Source organism: Cnephaeus nilssonii, assembly GCF_951640355.1.
Source record: "Cnephaeus nilssonii genome assembly, chromosome: 7".
In the NCBI taxonomy this organism is placed as follows: domain Eukaryota; kingdom Metazoa; phylum Chordata; class Mammalia; order Chiroptera; family Vespertilionidae; genus Cnephaeus; species Cnephaeus nilssonii.
In genome coordinates, this window is record NC_137078.1 from 82,676,713 (window position 1) to 82,700,651 (window position 23,939).

Consider the following 23,939-nt stretch of genomic DNA (forward strand, 5'->3'; position numbering starts at 1 on the left):
TTTTTGGAACTCCCCCCAGGACCTGGTGATTCTAACGTTCGGGGTCGAAGGGAGTTGGAAACAGACTCCCATGACCCTGGCGGTGTGCCCCACACTCACTGCCCCTGAAAGGATGTGGGTGCAGTGGACTTAGCCCCACCCTCAGCCCCTGGGGTCCCTCTCTCCAGCCCCCACTGCTGTGCTTCTGGGGACAGCCCTCTGCCAGAGCCTCTGCTCCAAGCCCACCTGGAACCCCCCCCCGGCCGAGACCCCCACCTGTATGTCTTGCCCTCCTTGGCAGTCTCGCCTGAGGCCAGGATGGGGTAGGGGACTACCAGGACAGGCGGGCCCCCCGGGTTCTCCGCCTTGATCTTTTTGCGGCCTCGCTCGGACTTGGGGGGGCCCAGCAGGCCGTGGCCCTGGATTGTCTTGATGGAGTCCAGGAGGGGGGGGCTGGTGATCCCTGAGATGAGGGTGGGGGACGAGGCGATGAGGCGGCTCTGGCTGGTGGTGGTGGGTGTGGACGGGGTGCTGGTGCCCGTGCCCGCGCTGGACTCTGACGTGCTCACAGCCGGGGTCCGGGAGGAGAGCCCTAGACCTGCGAAAACACGGGGTGGGGCAGGGGTGAGGGGCAGCTGCAGAGGCCAGCTCGGCCCTGGCCACCCAGCTGTGTGACTTTGGCAGGTTACTCGCCTTTTTGAGCCTCCCCTTCCCTTTGTACATTATTATCCAGGGGTGACTAAATGAGCTGTGTACGTGTAAGATGCCTTAGATACTTAAGAACTAAAATGAGTTAGATAAAAGGCAGTTTGGAAATCAATTAAACCACAGCAAAAAAAAAAACACACACACAAAAAAAACAGAGGCACAAAGATGTTCATGACTGTGTTAGTTATAATAGTAAAAATTAGAGCACCTGAAATATGTAACATTAGGGAAGGAAGGATTCAATGAATTTTGATCAATCTCCTCTACTGAACATTACTGCCCATTAAAAAGGTTATATTTGTTTTAAAAAATGTTTAATCTATTGATTGATTTGAGAGAGAGAGAGAGAAAGAGAGAGATCAATTTGTTGTTCCATTTATTCATTCATTCATTGGTTGATTCTTGTATGTGCCCTGACTGGGGATCAAACCCACAACGTTCTAACCAACTGAGCTACCCAGCCAGGGCATGCATGCATAAATAAATAAATAAATAAATGTTAAAGGCATTTGTATGCATAGGAAAAGAGGAGATATACCAAAATGTGATGTGGATGGTAGAATTAAAAGTAATTTTAAAAATATTTTTTTGGGTTTAACTATACTTTCTGACTCTTTGACAATAAACTTTCTTTTTTTTTACTTCTATAATAAAAGTTACTCTTTTTAAAATGAGGGGACCAGAGCCCTGGCCGGTTTGGCTCAATGGATGGCTCGCTAGCCTGTGGACTGAAGGGTCCTTGGTTCGATTCAGGTCCAGGGCACATGCCCGGGTTGCAGGTTCGATCCCCCGTAGGGGGTGTGCAGGAGGCAGCCAATCAATGATTCTCTCTCACCATTGATGTTTCTCTCTCTCTCTCCCTTCCTCTCTGAAATCAATAAAAATATATTTTAAAAAATAAAAATAAAGTAAAATGAGAGGACCAGAAACATTTACAATAACAGACTAAGTAGACAAAACGATGAAAATGGCATCATGTGGTGAAACTACGCTTTTTTTACCTATCTGTGCACTGAAAGAGATACTAGCCAGCACCAGCACAAGCATGCTTTAGTCACACACGCAGCTGGAGTGTGCACGTATCAACTTTAATGAAGGACTGCATGGCAACAGCCCTTAACATGTTAAATGTACGTAACTTTTGACCAAGCAATTCTACTTCTAGAAATCGCCCTAAGGAAGCATTTGCACATGAACACAAAGGCTGTATACACGGACCTTCCGTACAAAACTGTGGTTGGACAAACTGGACACGAGCTGTTTGTCCTCAGTAGGGACTGTGTAGAGATGAGTCCATCCTCATTATGGAGGACTGGGTACCCATGACAATAAGACAGACGTCACCCAGTGACGTAGAGACAAGGCCGAAATGTGCAGACAGTATGAACCCCTCTATTTTAAACACACACACCCAAACTACATATGTATTATACAGAGACAGCATATGTGTGTGAGTGCACAGGAATGCATGTGAGAAGCGACACACCAAACTAAACTGTGTGTAAATTGTGGTGCTCTCCAGGGAGAAAGAATGTATTGGTAAAAGGAGAGTTTCATACTTTGTCTATTTACTTATATATTACTTGAATTTTTTACTTGGTGAATTCCTCCACTTTTTACATCTGTGATTAAAGGATAAAATAAAATAAAATAAAATTATAGAGAAAACAATGAAATGCTAACAATAATGGAACTAGGACCTTTTCTCCTTTTAGTTTATCTTCAATTTCTAAACTTTCTATAATGACTATGTATTATCTTTATAATAAAAAATGCACTAAATACTAGGGTGTCCCCCAAAAATGTATACACACTTTGAATAATTATTAATTCCAGTGGGTTAAATCTGGAAAGAAAGAAATATCCGTTGAGCTATCAGCTGTTAAAGTATGATACAGTTTTTAGGGACACCCTGTATGTTTATGATAGAATGGCAAGGAGGAAAGCAAGTTAAAATCATGGGTACAGCCCTACCACAAGCTCAGCAAAACACACATGCACACTGAAAAGCAAACAAAAAGATGAAAAAGGAAGGAAAAAGACCAAAAGGCTCTCTAAGCTGCTGGGTTAGGAGCTAGGGGGTTAGGAGTGATTTTTTCTTAGTTTCTCTGTTTTCCAAATTTCCCTTAATATGCTTATATTACTTTTTTAATATTACTTTCATAATGAAAAAAATAAATTTAATAAAATCATAATAACGGGAGAGTGTGCAGAGTGTGGCTGGGGCCTGGGGGAGGCTCAGGGGGCCCAATAATTCTTGGGCGTCTCTGAAGGGAGGAGGGAGAAGGGGGGAGAGGCAGGGGTGCCTGGCTGGTGGCAGGGGTGAGCCAGGGGAAGAACAAAGGCCCAGCCACAGTGGCCGCCAGAGAAGACCCGTCTGCCAGGCACCCCAGCCCTGTGACCCTGCACCAGGATGTCCCCCTGGCACCCTACCCACGACGGAGCTCCTGACCTCCCACCCCCTCCTCCTGTGGTTCCGTCTCATGGGCAGTGCCTGGGAGTCTCCCTCACCTCTTCCCACTCCTCACCCCTGCATCCAATCTAGCAACCAGCCCTGTCTATTCCCCTCACCATAACTCAGATGGGTCCTCTCCTCTCAGTCCCCACCGCCTTGCCAGGGCCCCACCATCCTCTCCTGCATCTCTCTCCATCCTTGTCTCCCACCAAGCCAGTTTCCGCTGCAGCCAGACCCAGCTTTCTAACCCAAATCTGAGCACTTTCCTCTCCTACTTAAAAACCTCCCATGGCTCCCCGCTGCCTGAGGCTCCCCACTGCACAGCATGGCCCACAGGCCCCTCACAATCTGCTGCCCCATCCTCTCTAGCCTCAGCAGAACCAGGACAAGCACAGGGATTAGCACGTGGGCTCTGGAACCTCACTGCTTGCCTCTGCCTCCTCCTCCTGACTGTGAAACTGGGCCTCCGTTTCCTCATCTGTCGAATGGAGACATTAAAGTGAATGCACAAAACTGCTGTTTTTTGTAAGTCAAAAACAGTCCAGTGTTCAACCTAATACTAACAGTACCCACCTCACAGGCCTGCTGGGAGTGATAAAATGAGTACTAGTGAACATACAGCGGTGCTCAACCGGAATTGGCTGCCATAGTATGATCATCATCACCATCATCTTCTGGCGCTCCCCACCGACTGTCCTACTCCTGCTGTCTACACAAGCTCGCTGTGCACATGCTGTTCCCTCTGGCTGCCCCATTCCCTAGTTAACTGCCAACCTTTCCCTGCCTATCCGCTCCTCCCAGGAAATCTCCACCCCCCACCACCCCTCCAACCCGCCCCAGGTCTGGTCGGGGTTCCTCTCTGGATTCCTAAATTCATGAAACTGACTTCGCTTCCCTCATGAGCCCCTGGTGGGCTCTCGTCCTGTCCATTTAGTGGGGCAGGTCCTCCCAGTAAAGGTCAGAGGAAATCTGGTAGCTGTACCCATTCGGCCCTCACCCAGCCTGGCCACCCTCGCCACGCCCCTAGCCCCGCCCCCAGGCAGGCCCCGGCCACGCCCCTAGCCCTGGCCACGCCCCCACCCAGACAGGTCCCCGCCCCCGCAGTACCTGTGACCGTGCTGGTGGCGGGCCGCGCGTGCAGCGCCACGTCGGGCTGCGGCACGGACTGCGGGTGCAGCCCGGGCACCTGCTGCAGCTTGGGCAGCGACATGACCGCCTGGCTGCTCTCGGCGGGCGCCGGCGGCACGAGCAGCGGCTGCTGCGACGAGGCCGACGTGGGCGGCAGGTGAGGCGGCCGGATCTTCTCCGCCATCAGCTGCTCCTTGATCTTGTTGATCAGGACCAGGTTGTCCAGCTGCGGGATAGCAGAGACACTTACGGGGCGTGGCCGGCGACCGGCCCCTTCCCTGGGCCGTCAGTCCGCCTGCAAGCCCCTCGCCCCTCGCCCCTCGCCCCACCGCCAAAGCAGTAAGAGGGGAGATGGCCGCAGCGGGGACGCTCCTCTTACCTGGCTGGGCATGGTGGGAGGAGGGGGCCAGAAGTAGGGGTTGTTAAATCGAGGCTCGGCCATCCTGCGGGGAGAGAGCGACTGTTACGGGGAAGAGGGCCCTCCCCACCAGCTTGGGGCGAACTCAAGTCGGAGCCAGTGCGTGGGACCCTCACCCCGCAGCAGAGCAGGCCTCCTACCAGGGCCAGGGAACGGCATCTCAGGCTGAAGAGTCGAATGCAGCGTCTCCCTCAGTGGGCACAAAGGTCACATCCAGACCAGAGTGCTCCCAGCCCCTCCCTGAAACGGGCAGACCAATCCCCATCCCAGAAGGAATGGGGTAGAGCCAACCCCATGGACCCATGGATTCTGCACTAAAGCCCTCCCCCCAACCCCCTTCAAAGGCAAACAGGAGTCCTGGGCAACTGTGTCCATGGCCACAGAGCAGAGGCACGGGCCATCTCTCATCCCTGCTCCTATGACCCATGGCCCCTCTAAAGCAGAACCCCCATCACAACACAGGGGCAACCTGAGCCATCAGATAAGTCTTTCTGAGAGGCAGTTTGGCAGGACGACTTACAAGGACCCAAATGGTTACTGGACTTTCTGGAAAGTTACCTTTAAGAAACAAGCATGGCCGTGGGCAACCCTTAACCTATAAGAATGTGTCAGGTCACTGTGCACAGGAGGGGGCTGAGGAGGCCTGAAGTGACTGTCTGTCTGGTGGCCCTCGCCCCCCAGGTCCTCGGCAGGCCTGTGCGGTTAGAAGGCCTTTTCAACCAAGGAAGTATGCGGGATGGGCCTTCAAAGCTAACTTAGTCTTCCTGTGGCCCCAGAGTGAAGAGTGACGTATGGGGACCATGCTGGGCAGAGGGATTCCATTGTCTTGCTTCCTATCCAATTTCTCTTATTTAACAGAAACTACTAACTCAATACCTAACTGATATCACTGCTTAAATGAACTTGTTTATTTTGACAGGCAAGGCCAAAAGGAAGTGTCTTCAACCTCTTTTCCTGGTCCTACAAGCCTGAGAAGCCCGAACTGAAATTGCAGACAAGGGGTTTCAGGAGAAAACCCTCAAAAAGGTTAAATCTAGTCTCAGCCCTTTAAGAAAGATGTTTTCTGTGAGTTATCTCTTGTGATCTTTACATAAGAAGGCACAGAAGGTATTATAACCCCAAATTATAGGTGAAGAAACTGAGGCCTGGAGAGAAGGGAAGAGAGCTGCTCAAGACCACAGGGCTAGGGTGTCAGAGCCAAGACTAGACATCAGATTTGCACAAGTTGGTTCCTCTTGTCATTTGCTTTGTAAACCTCAGTCTCAGTTGAGCAAATAGCCACATGCCAGTAACTCACGACCTATATGCAAAAATCCTGGCACCTCACTTCCAGCCTGTGTGTGTGTGTGTTGGGGGTTGGGGGGTTGGGTGTGAGCCTGGCCAGCCTGGGCATCAGAATCTTCCTCTGGGTGGCCAGGGCAGCCCCTGCCTCTAATCGCTCTCCTGCTCCCACCACCCGCAGACGCCAAGCTGCCCTTCCCTCTACCCATCCCTCGCAGCCCCATACAAGCAGCACTTCCTGCCTGGAGTTCTCCCAGAATGCTCCAGGTGCCTGGGGGTTCTTTCTCAGAAAGACCTCAAAACAGTAACAACAGTGAGGAGGCTGCCGTTACCTTGGGCCGGGCACACTGACACTGAAAAGCAGGTGCTCTCATCCCCCACGTTTTACAACTGAGGAAACTGAAGTTCAAAAAGGTGGGATGACTTGGTCAAGGTCACACAGCAAGTAAGTAGAGAGCTCAGATTCCCCCTCTAAACTGCCTGACTCTGAGGTCCAGCTCATCAGTCCCTTAGCTGTTCCGGCCCAGAGGTTATTAATAAAGTGAGTTGCATGACAGAATGAATAAATGAAGGCATAATCATCGGAATTATCTTAAAGGCAACCCCACACAACTACCTAGCGCTGCTGACAGCTTGCAAAGCTCTTCTGTACCCACTGGCATTCTCATGAGAGCCCCGGGGAGCAGGGAGGAGAGTTCACCCCCATCTCATAGAGGAAGAAACCAGGGCACCTGGAGGGAAGCTCTTGGCTCCCGGCCACATGGATGGGGAAACAGGAAGGAGCGCCGGGCTGCAATGGGGGGGCATCCGCTCTCTGAGCACCAGTTTCCCTCGTCTGTAAAATGGGGTGAAACACTCCTGGCCTAGGACTCTGTCCACTGCACCCAGCTGTCCCTCAGACAGTTCTGGGGGAGGCTGTCCTCTCCTCCTCCTCCTCCTCTTCAATCCAATGCCAAGTTCAGGCTTTCCAAAGCCCGGCCCTGGTCAGAAAGGCATGTGGAAGAGGGTGGCTTGCTTAGGGCCCCATAGCTGCAACAGAGCACCTTCTCTGCCATTTACCAGGCGCCCAGCCAGACAGGGACCACCCCTCCCCTCGGATGGGGAAGCAGGCCCAGCGAGGGGAAGGCTCTGCCCTGGGTCTTTGATCTGAGCTGCACAGCCTCTGCCTAAAGTCTGCATCCTTCTCTGCTGATCTGAAATAACTTAATGACTCAGTGGATGACCTTGGTCCTGGTGTATACCTACTGTGTCAGATGCAGGGAAGGCTGGCTGAGGTGGGGCGGGGGGGGGGGGAGAAACACGTGCTGAGTTCCTACAGAATGTCAGACACATCGCTAGGTGTGCACCAAGAGCATCTCATGTGAGTCCCCCAGCAGGCGTGGGAGGTGGGTGTCCATCTGTGCAACCCCGGGACCTGCATGACAAGGGGGGCGGGGGAGAGGGCTGGCAAGGGGCAGGGGGAAAGGTGGCCAGGGCTGGGCTAAGCCCCTCAGACCTTGTTTTGAGGGAGGGTTTTAAGCAGGAGAGAGACTGGACAGATGTGTGTTTAGGACAGGTGGACGAGGAGAGGGCATTCCTAGCAGAGGCACCAGCTTGAGCAGAGGCAAGCCAGGTTTGGGACAGTGAGCAGCTCCCCACGGGCATCAAAGAGAGAGCTGGCGAGTGGGGGGGGGGGGGGGGTGAGAGACACAGGCCCGTTGGCAGGGCCTTGAATGCCATGCTAAGGTGTTGGGATGGATGCTGGGGGTGAGAAGGCCTCAGGCAGTGTTCTGGACCAGGGGGGCAATGAGCCTGAGGGGTCAGAGGGAGAAGCCTGAGGGCAGCACCGGGGGCAGAGGGATGGCGGCAGAGCAGACGGGTGGGGCTGAATGTCCACAGCAGACAGGAGGAGGAGACACGCTGGTGGTGGGGAAGGACACGTGGACTGGGCTTCAAGCCCCGGACAGAAGCCGAGACTCAGTGCTGAGTCCTAAGACACACAGCACTGATCCTTGCAGTGGGGCTCTCATTTGGGGGGTTTTGCTCTAAAAAGGGGGAAGAGTTGGATGGGTGGACGAATGAAACACCTTCCAGAGCTGCCTCTGAAAACAGCATCCTGATGGCAGCTGCCCCTCCACCCACCCACCCACCCACCCGTCCATCCATTCATCCTGCAGACACCTTACGGGCCAAACGGGGGGGGGGGGGGGGGGGGGCAGTGCTGGGGAACCTGAGGCAAACAGGAGAGCGCTGCCCTCCGGGAGCCCCAAGCTGAGTGCAGGAAGCAGACAAGTGACCCAAGTTTCTGAGAAAAAGAGCTTTTGCCTAAGAAACCTACTACAGCCAAAACCGGTTTGGCTCAGTGGATAGAGCGTCAGCCTGTGGACTGAAAGGTCCCAGGTTCGATTCCGGTCAAGGGCATGTACCTTGGTTGCGGGCACATACCCATAGGGAGTGTGCAGGAGGCAGCTGATCGATGCTTCTCTCTCATCGATGTTTCTAGCTTTCTATCCCTCTCCCTTCCTCTCTGTAAAAAATCAATAAAATATATTTTTAAAAAAAAGAAAAAGAAAAAAAAGAAACCTATTACATGCCACCAACGCACGTAGTCCAAGCTGACCGGCCATCTTCCAGTCCTACATGGCGTCCCTGCCAGCTGGGTCCTTTGGGAAGATCTGTGTGCGTGACCCCTGGCTCCCTCCTCAGTCTCTTTCACAGCAGCCCCCTCCCCCCGCCCCCGGGCTGCTTAGGGTATCGCAGGTGCTTCTTCTTTCCCACTGACCTCGGTCCCTGGGTGGCCCACCTACTCTAGGACTTTAAATGCCAACCAACCCCCACGCCTCCACCTACAGCCCAGGCCTCTTCCTAGAGCTCCAGACCCAACTTTCCAGCTGCCTCCCTGACACGTCCCTCTGGCTGTCTCCCAGCCTCTCACTCGGCCGGCCTAAGCTGGGCTTGGTCTTTCTTTCCCTAGATGGACACCTCCTCTAGCCATTCCCAACTCCAAGAGGGCCTCCCCAGCTGCCCATGTGCTCTTGCCAGATACATACATTGATCTACAACGCATCCCCTCTCTTCCCAGTTCAGATCCATCGCCAGCCACGTCCTCAGAATTCTCACTTCCTTCCACAAGTCCTAGCTACAGTCACCTCACCTGGCCATGGAGCAGCCTGCTTTGCCTGGAGCCCAATGCACCCAGGTTCAAAACTTGGCTCCAACTCACCAACTGTGTGATCTTGGGCAAGTCATTTGCTTCTGCCCCCGTGTAAGGGAAGAGCAGCCCAGAGCCAGGGGCCTGGCCCAGGATGGAAAGGACGGACCACGGAGGACTTCCCAGGGGCAGGGATGCCGGCTTTGGGTCTTAAAGGAGGAGTGGGCGTTGGCCAGGCAGAGGAGTGGGGAGCATTCCTGGCAGAAGGAGCAGCCTGAGCGAAGGCCCGGAGGTGAGCAGCAACGCGGCATGTGAGGGGGCTAAAGCATTCCGGTGTGGACTGGGAGCCAGGACACGAGGCTGGAGCCATCAGCCAGGGCCTGACCCAGAAGGTCGATTCCCGAATCCTAGGCCTGGAGTCTGGACTTGAAGCAGTGGGTGATGGGACGGAATCTGTGGTTAGAAAGACCCCTCTGACGGCTGAGTGCAGACAGGGCTGGAGAGGCCAGAAGTGGAGGCAGTGAGAGAACACCCATTAGGAGGCCCTTGGGAATGGAGGTGATAGGCAGGGGTCAAACCCGGGCCGGGCAGGAGAGTGAGCAAGGAGGCCTGGCTATGTCATTGAGCTGCAGGCCAAGGAAGTATGTATAGGCTGCCACCCGTGTGGCCTGGCAGGTTCTCTGGATAGCAACATGGACACACATGGCCACAGGAACATGCAGACAGACAGCACCGAAGTCAGACACACATGACAGACACAGACCTGTAGCCCCAAACATGGACAGAGGGGGACACAGCAACTCCCATGAGCAGGAACCCACAGCCCCCAGGACACAGAGTCACGGGAGGGTGCTGTTAACATGGGTGCATGCATACGACCCTGGGTGCAGATCCAGAGGGAGGCAGTGAGGGGTGCTCAGGGAAGCTGGGATGAACACAATGGCGTAATCCCCCAAAGAACAAACCCCTCGTTGACAGATTTCAACCTGGAATCACAGGCTGCTTACCTAGAGTGTCCTTTCCCACTTGGTGAACTTCTACTCATCCTTCAAGACCCAGCTCAAGTGTTCCCTCTTCTACGGAGCTTTCCCTGAACCCCCAGTCAGTCACTTCCTCTGTGTTCCCAACAGCACCTTGTATATGAGAATAACAATAACAATAATAAAATGGCAGCTACCATTCATTTCCACACCTATTATGTGCCAGGCACTGTGCTGACTATGTCATAGGCATCAGGTCACTGAATCTTCCCAATGACCGGGTGATGGAGTGAGGATGCCTCCCAGCACCACAGGGACATCATACCCTAGAGTGGTTATCTGCCTCCCTGGGCGACTTCCCCACCAGGTTATGAGCCTTCAAGCCAGGTAGGGCTGGTGCTGATTCACCTCTGCCATCCCAGCATCTAGCCCATGGTGGTCTCAGAAACTCTACGTAGAATGAAAAAGTATAATATTATCGACTACCGTTTCTTGAGCACTTACAATAGGCCAGGAACTGTGTCAGGGCCTTTTACAACCATTATTTTACTGTTGAAATAGACCCATTATAAGGAAACTGCGGTCCAGAGAGGTTAAGTAACTTGTCTGAGGTCACAGAGCCCAGCCTGGATTTAAAACCAGGTCCGTCTATCACCCTGTCCTAGGAAGGTGGCCTCTGAGGCCTGCCTAGCAGCCTGCACCAGGGGGAACTTAGGGTCGGGCGCTGCGGAAGGGGTACACCAGGGGCCAGGCCCTGCTACCCAGGCAGGCTGAGGCCTAGACAGACAGACACAAATAGGACAGGTAGCCCAGGGTAGAATGCAGCTAGCCTTGCCCACTGCAGGGCAGGGGGATGCGGTTAAGCAACTTCATGTCCCACCCCCAGCCCCAGCCCAGCCCAGCCCAGCCCACAGACATTAAGAAATGAGAATTGACCAGACCCCGCGCGGCCACAAAGCAAATGGGAGGGGACAGCCCGGACACTATGATTACAAAGAGGCAAAAATAAAAACCTGCGGCAGAAAAGGCAAGCAGCAGGGAGCCGCACCCAGAGGGAGGCTGGGAGGCTGGGGAGGCGGCTGGAGCCCATGTGACTTTTTGTCATTGTTTCTCTGATTTCCAGATTCTCTGTAATATTGTTCGGTTGCTTTTATATTGAAAACAATAAATTTATTCTTTTCAAAATGAAAGAGAAAAAAAATGAAAGAGAAAAAAGAAAGAAAGAAAGAAAAGAAGAAAAGGAAGGTTGGTAGAGGGTTGGGGGAGGGGGGAGCCGATGGAGGGTCTGGAGCATGGAGGAGCAGGGAGAGGTCAAGGTCAGCCAATGGTGGACACTCAATTGACAGTTACAAGCCAGGCCCTGCACAGCCCCACCCTCCAGGTACATAGGACCTGGGAAGGGGTAGCAAAGGTCAGGAAGGGCTACCTGACAGAGGCAGTCGTCAATCTGCACTTGGAAGCTGGTGAGGATTCCACCAGGTGGGGAAAGAAGAGTGTGCCCACCCCTCTCCTGCCTTGGTCCAGGCCCCCTTCAGCTATTGCGAGAGTTTCCTCAAGGTTTCCCCACCTCTGCCCGCATCCCCCATTCCATTCTCTGTAGTCACGCTGGTATTTCTAAAATATAAATCAGATCCCCTCAGAACCGTCCATGGCTCCCTACTTCCCTGCAGACAGGGTCTGGATTCCTTAGTCCTTACATATTCAGCCCCTGCTGACCTCTTTGGCCTGCCCGGCTATTCCGCCTTACACTCTGCCCCTGCTGGCCAAGACTGAGCGTTCCCCCAGTGTCCCACTTCTCTTCTCACTTCCTTAACCTTCCATCAGGCTGCCTCCTTCCCCTGGAGCCCTCTGCCCTCCCCATCTCACTGGTTAACTACAACTTATTCCTCGGGCCCCAGATTACAGGCTATTTCCTCTTGAAAGCCTTCTGGGACCCTCCACCGCCCAGACTGTGTTGGGTACCTCTCCTCTCTGCTCCCTTTCTGCCCTGCATTTCCATCATCAGACACTCATCCCTCCGTTTTCTGCCTGTTTTCCCATCCATCTCTGCGGCTGGGCAGGTTCTCTGTTAGAACAGAGTCACAGCTGAGCCATTTATTTGTCCAGCCCCACACTGTGCCTGATAAATGTTTGAATGAATGAATGAATGAATGGTCTAGGTGGAGGAACTGAAAGTGTCATGGTCTGGGTAGAGGAAAGTCCCTTCTCCCTCCCTGGGTCCCTTCCACTCACCCTGGCACTACGTTGTCCCCTGTGTTATACTGTTTCCGATTTCCTGTATCTCAGCCCCATCTTCCTACTTGATCTGAGAAGGGGTTGCATGCTATAAAGACTAGAAGACCAAAAAGGGTGTTAACAGCTAATAACCACACACAAAATGGTTCTGCTTCCCTAGCAGTGAAAATTAAATGAGCTTCACCTGTTAAAATAGCAAAAAAATATAAGAAAATGATAATACCCAATGCTGGCGAGCCTATGTGGTTTCTTAGAATAGCAAAAACCTGGAACATCCGAAATTTTAAACAAGAAGGGGATGGCTCTGTAGATCATGTTAAACAATGACAGAGTCTACAGTCATTAATAATAGACAGTGTTTACTGGCATTGTAATGACTTATTTAACACTCATATCAGCCTTAAAAGGAACTGAGGCACAGAGAGATCAGGTAACTTGCCCAAAGTCAAACAGTCCGTGTCTCATAGGAACCTAGAAAGCTGGGCTCCAGAGCCCCGTTTCCCCCGTTAGAAAGAAGGATTAAAACCACCTTACAGTCATTCAGAAAATACCTGTGATACAACATATATATCAGGTTCGGAGAGAAAACAGGTTCAGTAAGCTTTGGCCAAGCAGCCCCATGAGGATTCTGGCCCTCCTCTCTGGGCGCTTTAGAGAGGAGGACCAGGCCAAACAAAGGAAAGCCCGCCCCGGCCACTCGCTCACCTACTGAAATCCCCCCTATGTTCCCATCACTTTGGGGCACAGCACCCTTTGCCAAGGAGGCCCTGCTGGCCATATACATCCCAACAGGTACCTCCCCCTCTCCAGCCTCACTACCTGCAGGTCCCTCCAAAACTAGCTGCTCTCTCGCGCCACCGGGCCTTTGCACAGGCTGTGCCCGTCCATCTGGGGGTCATCACCAGCCGAAACCCTGCCAGGTTCCCGTCGACCACTAAGTCAGCTTGGTGTCACTGCCCAGGGAAACCTTCCTGATCCCCGCCCCTCCAAGGCTCCATCTGCAGCTTTCCCCGGAATTCCCACAGCTGCCTGGGCTTCCCCCACCAAAGCCCTGATCCCATTGTCCTGGAATTGCCTGGTGACTTGTTGGCCCAGTGCCCACGTAGCTGGGAGCTCCCCCAGGGGAGCTTGGGTCTGGCTCTTGGTTACAACCCCATACCCTGACTCGGCCCCACAGCTTACCAGGCTCTTCCTTAAAAGTCACTTTCTGACCTTCTCCCCAACAGGAACTGGGCCACCCTGTTACACACACCCACTGCCCCCTGCATTCTCCCCACCCCACCTTGGTACATCTCTAAATACTCCCTCCACACCTGACCCACAAAGATGGAGCCACCGCTGTAGGCCCAGAGTCAAGTGCTGGCCACATAGTAGGTGCTCAAGTGCCCAGTTCACATTAGGTGCCTAATAACTGCTCACTGAGAGAATCAGTGAGAGGAAGGGGTCTGTCCAGCCTGGAAGACTGAGAAGTTTGCCAGGAGAGTGAGGGTGGAGAGAGCCTCTGAGCAGAGGGGCAGCTTATGAAGATGCAGAGGTTCTCAAACACGCTACTGCTGGGGGTATGGCCGGGCCAGGGGGCGGGGTATTCCTGGGAGGAGGAGCCCATCTGAAGGAAGATTTCATAAAGATGGGACTTACTGATGGGGGGAAGGGAGATGTCAAGAAATGCCAGGGAAGGTAAGCCAGGCGTGCAAAGGCCCACACATTCGGTCTGCTGTGGGTACAGGCAGACATGCACAGGGGAAGGAGGGGAAGGTGGCCAGGGCAGTTCACAGAGGACCAGAGTTCCAGGCTAAGTGCGTGGGTAAAAGGCTGGGCGTGGGGCATAGGAGGTCCCTGAGCAGGAGACGGCCATGGTCAAGGTTTTCAATGGAGAGGTCACTATGGGGCCAGAAGGATGGCCTGAGATGGACGAGCAGGAAGTGGTCTAAGCTGAGTGTTCCCATTTTCCCAGCGCCTTGAGACCCCCGTGTGCTCAGAGGTTTCCTCCCCATGACCCCTCTGCCCTCCATGTACCCCACTCCATGCAGCCCTGAGCCCTGAGCCCCACTCCACCCAGGTCAGCTTCAGAAGCTTGCTCCTGGGAACTTCCTGTGAGGAACAGGCTCCCCAGAGTCCTGGATCCAATCAGGCTGGGTTTCCGCAGCCCTGCGGGGGTGGGGTTGGGGGGTGGTGGCGAGGGGAAGGCTGTTTCCATTGTGGTGGCGGGGCTGACCGGAGCAGGAGGGGCTGCTGTCTATGCCCTGGGCGGTGGGAGCGGGGATGCTAACCCCTCCCTGAGCCCTCCCATCCCCCTGCCAACCACCCAGAGCCCCCCAGGGCGGTGGCCCTCACCCTCGCGGGGAGCCTCAGTGCCCTCACTTAGGAAATGGGCCATGACTGCTCCTCTCAGGGCTGAGAGAACGTGCTGCAGCTGTGCACACAGGCCCTGCTCCACTCCCATTCCCCTGGGCACCCCATCGCCCATCCCCACAGGGGACTCCTCTGGCCACCACAGAATGGCAATAACAGAACAACAATAACAATAGTTACTAAGCATGCCTTCCATGTCAGGTGCTTTACAAGCATTTCTCACTCAGCCCCCTAAGGACCCTGTGACAGGTGCTTAGAGCATAAATGAACAGCTTGGTGACCTGTTTGTTACAAAGCCCACATCCAGAGAACCCAAGAAGCCCCCACCCGTCCCCTCCCAATTGCAGTCCCCTTGCTTGCATCCCCCAAGTTCCCACCTCCTGGCTTCCGTGGTGGTCATCCTTTCCTGTTTGCGGCAGGAATAAGGCCCAGAGGAGTATGTAACCTGCCCGAGGCCACGCAGCTGTGGGGGGAGGGAGCAGGGAGCAGGGAGCTGGAACCCTCCGCCATCGGCTGGCTGTGCGACCTTCAGCAAGTCCACTTCCTTTCGGGGCCTTCATTCTTTCATCTATAAAACGATTCCACTAAGTCACAGCCTGAGTTCCTGGACCCGCTGAGGGCCAGTGTGGCAACTGACAGGTCAACAGTACAGATTCTGGAACAAGACGGTGTTGGGGGAAGCCCCAAGAGACTGTTACCAAACTAGGGATGATAACGGCGTCCCCACGGTGCTGTTGTGAAGATTAAGGGAGTTAATACGTATAAAGTCTTTAGAAGAGTGCCTGGCATACAGTAAGGACTCCGTCCTGGCTACTGCTGTGTTGTTACTAGGTTCTCTAAGGCACAGAGAGCCTTTCCCAACCCCAAGACCCACGTGGAAATCTGACCAAGCTGTGGCGGTAGCTGGGCTGAGGGGGGTGGGGGGGGAATCGGGGGAGGGAGCAGCCCTGGAGCCTCTCAGGACCCACAGGGGCTGCTCTGCTGATGTGGGAGCCAAGTCTGAGATTAACTCAAAGCAGGACAGCCAGTTGCTGAACCCCAGCTGTGACCTGGCCCCCAGGAACTTTCTAGACAATTCCTAGGGGTTGTAGGCAGGGAACCCCCGGCAGATGGTCAGAACCTGTTCTCATGCTGTATCTCCAGACCCCAGAGTGGGCCCTCAATGCAGGGCAAGGCAGCCCAGGGAGGGGTGGGCTGGTCAGAGACAGGGTGGGGGTGCCTGGGTGGACACGTGTGGAGGAGTAGAGGCCAGGGAAGACCTACCCCAGGCCCTGCCAGCCCAGGTCTCACACCCTCGCCAGCGACTGTCTAGAGCTCCCACCTTCTCCATGTTCCTTGCTCTCCCACCTCAGGACCTTTGCTCAGGCGGCTCCCTTGGCTTCTGTGGAAAACTCCTGGCCACGGTTCAGGTATCACTTCCTCCCAGAAGCACCTCTCACCTGCCTGTACCATGACCGTCACTCATTATAGGAAACTGACAAGCATGAGGCCACAGGGCGGCCCTCGTCAGAAAACAGCAGTTCCCGCCCAGCACCTGCCACAATCTATAGTCACATCATCATTGTGTGCTCTTTGGGTCATCTGTCTCTCCCACCAGGACAGGAACGATGTCAGTTTTCCTCACCTCTGTCCCCCGCAGCTAGCCCCTGGCCTGGTTTATAGGAAACGCTCAAGAAATACTGCTGAATGGAGGTGGAAGATGGAAACGAGCTGCTGCTCCACCGCTGCAAGCAGATCCAGGCAGGGTGTGGGCACACGCGTGAATGCATGGGATCGTGCGCACAGCCCAGAATGGGAGGTGTGGGCACACGCGTGAATGCATGGGGATCGTGCGCACAGCCCAGAATGGGAGGTGTGGGCACACGCGTGAATGCATGGGATCGTGCGCACAGCCCAGAATGGGAGGTGTGGGCACACGCGTGAATGCATGGGATCGTGCGCACAGCCCAGAATGGGAGGTGTGGGCACACGCGTGAATGCATGGGGGTCGTGCGCACAGCCCAGAATGGGAGGTGTGGGCACACGCGTGAATGCATGGGATCGTGCGCACAGCCCAGAATGGGAGGTGTGGGCACACGCGTGAATGCATGGGATCGTGCGCACAGCCCAGAATGGGAGGTGTGGGCACACGCGTGAATGCATGGGATCGTGCGCACAGCCCAGAATGGGAGGTGTGGGCACACGCGTGAATGCATGGGGATCGTGCGCACAGCCCAGAATGGGAGGTGTGGGCACACGCGTGAATGCATGGGATCGTGCGCACAGCCCAGAATGGGAGGTGTGGGCACACGCGTGAATGCATGGGATCGTGCGCACAGCCCAGAATGGGAGGTGTGGGCACACGCGTGAATGCATGGGATCGTGCGCACAGCCCAGAATGGGAGGTGTGGGCACACGCGTGAATGCATGGGATCGTGCGCACAGCCCAGAATGGGAGGTGTGGGCACACGCGTGAATGCATGGGATCGTGCGCACAGCCCAGAATGGGAAGTGTGGGCACACGCGTGAATGCATGGGGTTCGTGCGCACAGGCCAGAATGGGAGATCGGGTACACGTGTGAATGCATGGGGATCGTGTGCACAGCCCAGAATGGGAGATCGGGTACACGTGTGAATGCATGGGGTTCGTGCGCACAGCCCAGAATGGGAGATCGGGTAAACGTGTGAATGCATGGGGTTTGTGCGCACAGCCCAGGATGGGAGATCGGGTACACGCGTGAATGCATGGGGATCGTGTGCACAGCCCAGAATGGGAGATCGGGTACACGTGTGAATGCATGGGGATCGTGTGCACAGCCCAGAATGGGAGGCTACATCCTCATGGTGTAAATGAGTGGGTATGCAAGATATACCTACATGTAAAAACACACATGTATATGAGTATGCCTGAGTGCAGGCGATAAACTTGGCATGTATCATGCATGTGAAGTACATGAGAAGGAATAGCCATGCAGCTGTTTGTCACTTCCTGGGAGGGTGCACTCAGGTATCTGCACGTGTATGTAATCCTGCAGGTGGTAGGAGTGTATGCATGTGATGTGTGTATCATGTGGTAGATGCACACTCCAGCAGACATGCCTCCTGAACTTCTGGCTCCTGCGGGCCCAGTTCGGGGCAGATCTGGTGGTGTTTCTGAAACAGCACGGGAGCACCCAAATTGGCAAAGGAGGGTAGGGCCAAAGGTGGTAGTGGATGGCTGATAATGTGAATATGTAAGAATGTGTGTTTTTCAGTGGATCTGGGGGGATGTACCCACCCCAGTCAGGTTTCTCCCACTGAACCCCAGAATCTGAAATGGCTAAACTGTCCCCTCAAGGACTGTCCCTGTTGGCTTTAGCTCAGAGAAGGACCTACATGGAAAGGAAATCCTGTGGCCACACCAATGAGGCAGGGGCAAGCAAGACACGTTGGGCTCCAGAACCAAATACCTGGGCCCTCCCCCACAGCTTACCCACTAAAGCACCACTCGGCCACCTCCCCAAATCCTACGCAGCCTCCGAAGCCACCCCCACAGCCCCTCACCCTTCCACCACACCCACTTCCTCAATCCCACCCCAGTGCCAGGCGCTGGGCCCCCGCACAGCCTGTGCATCAGGGATGTGACCCCTGTGGAGGTGAGGAGGCCGGTGCCACCCAGGGGGCTTCTCCAAAGAGGACTGCGCCTGCCTTCGAACCCCAGGCACACAGTGTGGCCGCCTGTTGGCCCCTGGGGAGCAGAAAGCCCACCAGGCAAAGCATCTGAGATGTGCGTGTCCTTGGACAAGGCCTACTCCTCTCCCTTCCCGCTGCAGTCTCCCCAACAGGCAAAATGAGGTTCGGCTGGATAATCGAGGAGGTCTACCTCTCTCCAAGGAGTATGCGGCTGTAGGTCTCAGATGGTCCTCCAATGGGGGACAAACATCACCCATGCAGACTTTCTTAGGGCTCTATGGAGAGGTAACCATCTTCTTTTCCTCAGGGCACTGAGTGCCCAGTGCCCTGGGACAAGTGCCTAGCACGGTGCTACAGAGATACAGGGAAGCATTCTTTGTACACACGGTTCATTCATTCATTCATTCATTCAACACCAAAGCCGCCTGCCTGCAGGGAGCTCACAGCCCAGTGGGGAGAAAGAGGCGTCTAAACTCACAAACCACAAGGACAAAAGCACTGGGAAACCATAGCACTCAGATCCCTTCACACTTTGTAAAGACATCTTTCCAGCAATGACAACGGTCTGACGGGGAGAATGGGGGTGCCTGGTGAGGAAGGGGCCCCCTCACTCTAGCAGAGGTCAGGGCCCTTTTGCCAAGGATGTGGGAAGGGGATTCCAACTCCATGCGGGGGTCTGGGAAGTTGGGCTTGTCCTCAACAGGTGTGGGATTCACAAGAGGAGCCCCAAAGTGCTGGGTTCGACTCCCACAACGCCCTTGACAAGCTCTGTGGACCCTGGCGAGTTACCTAATCTCCCTGTGCCTCGATTTCCTCATCTGTAAAATGAGGGTAATAACAATGAGGATTAAACCCATTAACATTTGTAAAGCCTTTTATAACATGGCCCGACGCACAGTGAGAGTGAGGCAGTGAGCGTCCCCTTTGTAAGATTCCAAATCCCAGAGCAGATCAGGCGAACACTCCAAGTGTCAAAGTTTCTGAGGCAGAAAGCTTCTCAATACTAAGATTCTGAGATTGGCAGAGACTGGGATTCTTAGATCCCGCGATTTCATCATCTCATTATTTCCCAACAACAGCCCGGAGCTCCCCGGGGGAGGCGAGGACAGAGCTCGGTGTCACTTCAGTGTCACTTCATCTCCCAGGCGCTGCCAGGGCCGCCGCCACACCTGGGCTCCCAGCATTTCCTCGCCTCCAACACGGCCCTGGTCACACCTGCTGGAGCCACCTGCCCTCTCGCCTGCACCGTCTACGCATGATCCAGTGGTGCAGACAGACAAGACGCGCAAATAAACAAACACGTGAGAAAGTTTCGGATATTGGTAAGAGCCACAAGGAAACATAAAAAGGGGCTGACGTGACGGAGCGTGAGAGTGGGAAGCTATTACAGAGCAGGTGGTCAGGGAAGCCCCTCTGAGGAGGTGACATTTGAGTTGAAACCTGTGAAACAAGAAGGTGGCAGCCATGTAAACATTTAGGGGTGGGGGATGTGCAAAGGCTTTGTAAATCTGGGGTACAGACAGAAGCCAGTGCAGCTGGAGATGGTGAGACCAGAGGGAGGGGCGGGAAGGGTGGGGGTGCAGGGGAGCTGAGGGTGAGGGGTGGGCAGGCCCAGACCTGAGGGGCCTTTTGGGCCAGGCCGGCAGTCCTTTGCAGGACTTTGGATTTTTGTTCTTCTAAATGCCTAGGAAACATCAGGAACGCCTCAGCAGTGGAACGACAAGGCAGAGCGGGTTTTTTGGGGTCCCCAGATCATTTGGCTCGTTCTGAAGACACCACGATAGTTTTAAAAGTCCAGGTTGAGCCCAGGCTGGTAATGAGCAACCCTCATCACTCAGTCGGTGTATACTGAGCCCCTACCACATGCCGGGCCAGGGCTGGGAGACAGTTCAGACCCTCTGGTTATCACTCCCAACAACCCATGAGGGTTGCACAGAGATGCCCCACTTTAAAGACCCAGAAACTGAGGCTCAGAGAGAGGAAGGAAATGCCCAACGTCGCACACACCATGCACCACACTGTGCAAGCTGTAAAACTCAATACACAAATGGGGCTTGGTCCCAGGACCCAGACCCACCACGGCGATGGTCTGTGGGACTCCTTTGGTCTTGGCAAGCCTCCTCTTCTCCTAGAGACCTTCCCTGGGGCCTCACGTAGACACCAGGCATGTGCCCTGGCTAGTGCTATCCACACCCGCAGTCTCCCAGCCCTTTCCCTGTTGGCTTTTGAGGACTGTCCAGCCGGCGCAAGGCGTGCCGGGGATTGGATGGTTGGATGGACAGAGATGAATGGACTAATGAAATGACTAATCCAATAAACTGATAAATAAATGAAAGAATAGAGGATCTGGCAGACCAATAAACAAATAAGCCAATGGATGGGAGATGAATGAAGGAACAACTCTTACTTTACAGAGAAGCCGGGCAGAGAAGTGCCTACCCAGGGCAGGGCTGGAGCCAGGTTAGCTTCAGACCCAATTCATACCTCCCCCCCCACACACACCCCCTTCCTCTCCACCCGGGGCCATTGGCCTCCGTTCCCCAAGAACTCAGGAACCTATTCCTCAGCCCCCGGGACAGACCATGTCTCTAAGTGTTGGCCACTACGGTGCGCACCAGCACAACCAGTGATCACAGCTCTCCCGAGGCCAGAGGAGCCTGCGGTGGGGAGAGTGGCTCCCTCCCCCTCTGAGTGTCTCATGAGGAAGGGACATGAGACACCAGGGCTCTGGTCCTAGCTGGGCCCTGAATCGCTGGGTGACTTCAACCCAGTGGCCTCCCGTCTCTGAGCCCAGATGACTTCTCTGGGCCTTTTCAGCTCCGACTGTTGTAGGGGGTGGGCCTCTAGATTTGTAGTCGCTTGGGTGGCCTGCCGCCTAAATTTTAAGATGGGGTTAAGTGTCCTTGACAATTTCACCCCAACTGAGTTCCCGCGAGCGCCGATGTGATAAGGACCATGCACGACACTGTGCAGACTGTCAAGTTCCACTCACTCATGACGGGTTACTACGGGGAAGGGCTATTACGGGAAGGGAGATGTGCGGTCGCATTCTGGTTCAGTTCTTTCCAAAAGGATCCTGTCCGGGGTCAGGGCCAGAGAACACTGCAGAGAGCCAGCCCAGAAGCGGGAGCCTGAACATCTGGGTCCCTGACTTGGTATCCCAACTGGCACTGTGACTTTGGGCAAGTCACTCCCCCTTCTCTGGACTTCCGTGTCTTCATCTGAAAAATGCCTGGCTTGGTACCTGTGGCCCAGGCATGCAAGTTCTACAGCCCTAAGCTCTGAAACCCCACCGCGAGCCCCTGACTCTGCCCCCGGGGAGCTCCCAGTGCCCTGTGGAGCCAGGACAGGACAGGAGGAAGACTAGAGGTGTCTCTGCTCCCGGAGACGCCAGGGCAGGGGCCAGAAGGGCTCGGGGTCCTCCCAGGACACGACACATACTTTCCCAACAGAGGGAAGACCAGGCCCCACGAGCCCGGTGCCTTGGACAGCGCCAGCCACCCCAGGCCTGGCCTTCTGACCCCTCTGCAGCGCGCAGAGCCAGCAGGCCCTGATCGGTCTAGAGAGAGACTTCAGGAACTACACTGCCCCCAACACAGGAGCCTCCGGGGTGCCGGCAGGGGTGGCAGAAGAGGGTAGGAGCCACCACAGGCGAGAGGCTCAGACGACCCCCACTAGCAAACCAGCAGAGGCCCCCCAACACCGGACAACCTCTCAGACAGGACCCACTGGCGCTTCCGGCTTGTGCCCAGCCACGAGCCCACCCCTGGGGGCGTCACCACCAGATGCCACCTCCTGCAGCGGGAGGCCTAGCAGGGTGGGGAAGGGGCTCTCCCACTGCCAACCAAGCACACTTGCCAGAGGGCACCCAGGGCGGGATTCCGGACTACAGGGAGGCCCGGGCCACCCAGGGAGCCAGGCCCACTCCCCACACTCACGGCTGGAGGGCAGGGTGCGGGAGAGCAGGTTCCTTTCCTCCTGCCTGGGGTCTGACTCCGAAACCCTGGGCCCACTCCGAGCCCCTACTGCCGGCCCTCTCCCTCAAACCTGAGAACATAGTTCCTTACAATACATTTCATACCGCCTCTTCCAAAAGACGTTCCCTGGTCCCCCCAAGTCCCCATCCCCAACCCCCCACATGCCCTCCGCAGCTCTGAGGAAACCGGCAGTTAACTTTTCCCCAAAATTCCTGCAAAGGCGACTGTCTGGGGGAGAGAAATGGACCCCGAGATCCTTTCGCGGCATTTCACCGCCTTCAAAAAAAAAAAAAAAAGAGAGAGAGTGAGATAGAGAAAGAGAGAGAGGGAGGGAGAGCTTTAAAAAAAAAAAGAAAGAAAAGAAAACTTTCGGAGTTAACTTTAAATTCCCAGCCCTACCCCCCAAATCGCCCAGCGGCTTCCTTTTTTTTTTTCTTTAAAGTGCAATTGCATTGTGTCTCACCTCCCCGAAAGGCTCGCGGCTCTCGCCAAAGAAAAGGGAAAAAAAGCCAACCCTTCGGGTGCCCCCTCTGCTTCCAGCCGCCTCTCCCACATTCTCAGACAGTTTTATTAAAATTTTCAGACAAAAGAAAAACAAAAATGGCAGCCTGGCTTATTTTTAAAACAGGACAGGGACGCCATATTCTGCAGATCTGCAAAAAAAGGGAGAAATCCGGCACTGGCCGCTCCACCCGGCCGGCTGCAAAGTGCGCGAACCGCGCCGTTTGCTACCCGTTTATTTGCATTAAGTCCCATGAATCATTGTTTACCGGAGAATTGCAGCAGGTTTGAATAGCCCGGCTTAAGAAAACACACACACACACACACACACACACGCACACACACACTCGCACACACTCGGAGCAGACCAGACACGCCGCGGAGACACTTCCTACCCGCGCGCCGCCGCCGCTCCGGGCCCCGCCGCAGGCGCAGGCGGCCCCGGGCCCTCGGAGCGCCCGGCCCGCGCTGACAGCGCCCGCGCCCCGGCCCGCACCCCGCCCGCAACTCCGCGCAACTTTCCCGCGGGCGGGCGCTCGGGCGGGCACCCGCCGCCACCGAGCCCGCTCCCCCCGCGCCCCGGGCCCGCACGGACCTGGCTGTGCTGCGGCGGCTCCGGCACGCGGCCGCAGCCCCGCGCCCGGCGGCCCGAGCAGGGCCGGGCTGGGGCTCCGGCTCCCGGCTCCGGTCGGTGCGGAGCCGCGCGCAAACCTTCCGGGTCGCCTGCTGTTCACTTCTGGGTTCTGCAAGCCGAGGCGGCGGCGGCGGCGGCGGCGGGAGGCTGGGTCTGCAGCGCCGCGCGGCCCCCCGTGTTCTCGGCGAGCCCCCGCGCCAGGCGCCCGGCTCCGGGGGGGCCGCGTCGGGCCCCCGCCTCTCCGGCTGCGCAGCCCGTCCGGCCCCGGGGGCTCCCGCGAGTGGGCAGCGCCGGGCGCGGGCGACGGCGCGCGAAGGGAGGGGGCCGGGCAGGGGGCGGGGGCGGGCCGCGCGCTGGGGGCCCCGCTCGGGCCCGGGGGCCTCGTCTGGCTCTCGCCGCCGCCGCCTCGCAAAGTTGCGCGGCTCCCACCGTCCGCGCCGCGCCGGAGGCAGAGCCACAAAGGAACTCCTCGCCCCCCTCCGCCCGCCCGAGCCGCGCGGGGAGGGCACC

At 55.6% G+C, this 23,939-nt stretch overlaps 1 protein-coding gene across 5 annotated transcripts in view; it reads right to left on the reverse strand.

Moving 5' to 3' along the window:
* The window catches only part of ZNF362 (zinc finger protein 362), a 37,545-nt gene extending 13,807 nt beyond the window's left edge, over positions 1-23,738 (reverse strand). Inside the window, exons 1-5 of one of the 5 annotated variants that reach the window (XM_079777125.1) lie at positions 23,391-23,738; positions 10,107-10,232; positions 4,650-4,713; positions 4,250-4,496; positions 256-577 (exon numbers count right to left, since the gene is read on the reverse strand). In XM_079777125.1, the coding sequence (XP_079633251.1) occupies positions 256-577; positions 4,250-4,496; positions 4,650-4,713; positions 10,107-10,144 (671 nt within the window). In that variant the 5' untranslated portion in view covers positions 10,145-10,232; positions 23,391-23,738. Of the gene's footprint in view, positions 1-255; positions 578-4,249; positions 4,497-4,649; positions 4,714-4,804; positions 8,066-10,106; positions 10,233-15,043; positions 17,311-23,190; positions 23,325-23,390 lie in introns of those variants that run through there. The other 4 variants (XM_079777127.1, XM_079777128.1, XM_079777126.1 and 1 more) reach the window with 4 other exon arrangements.
* Between the last annotated feature and the right edge of the window lie 201 nt (positions 23,739-23,939).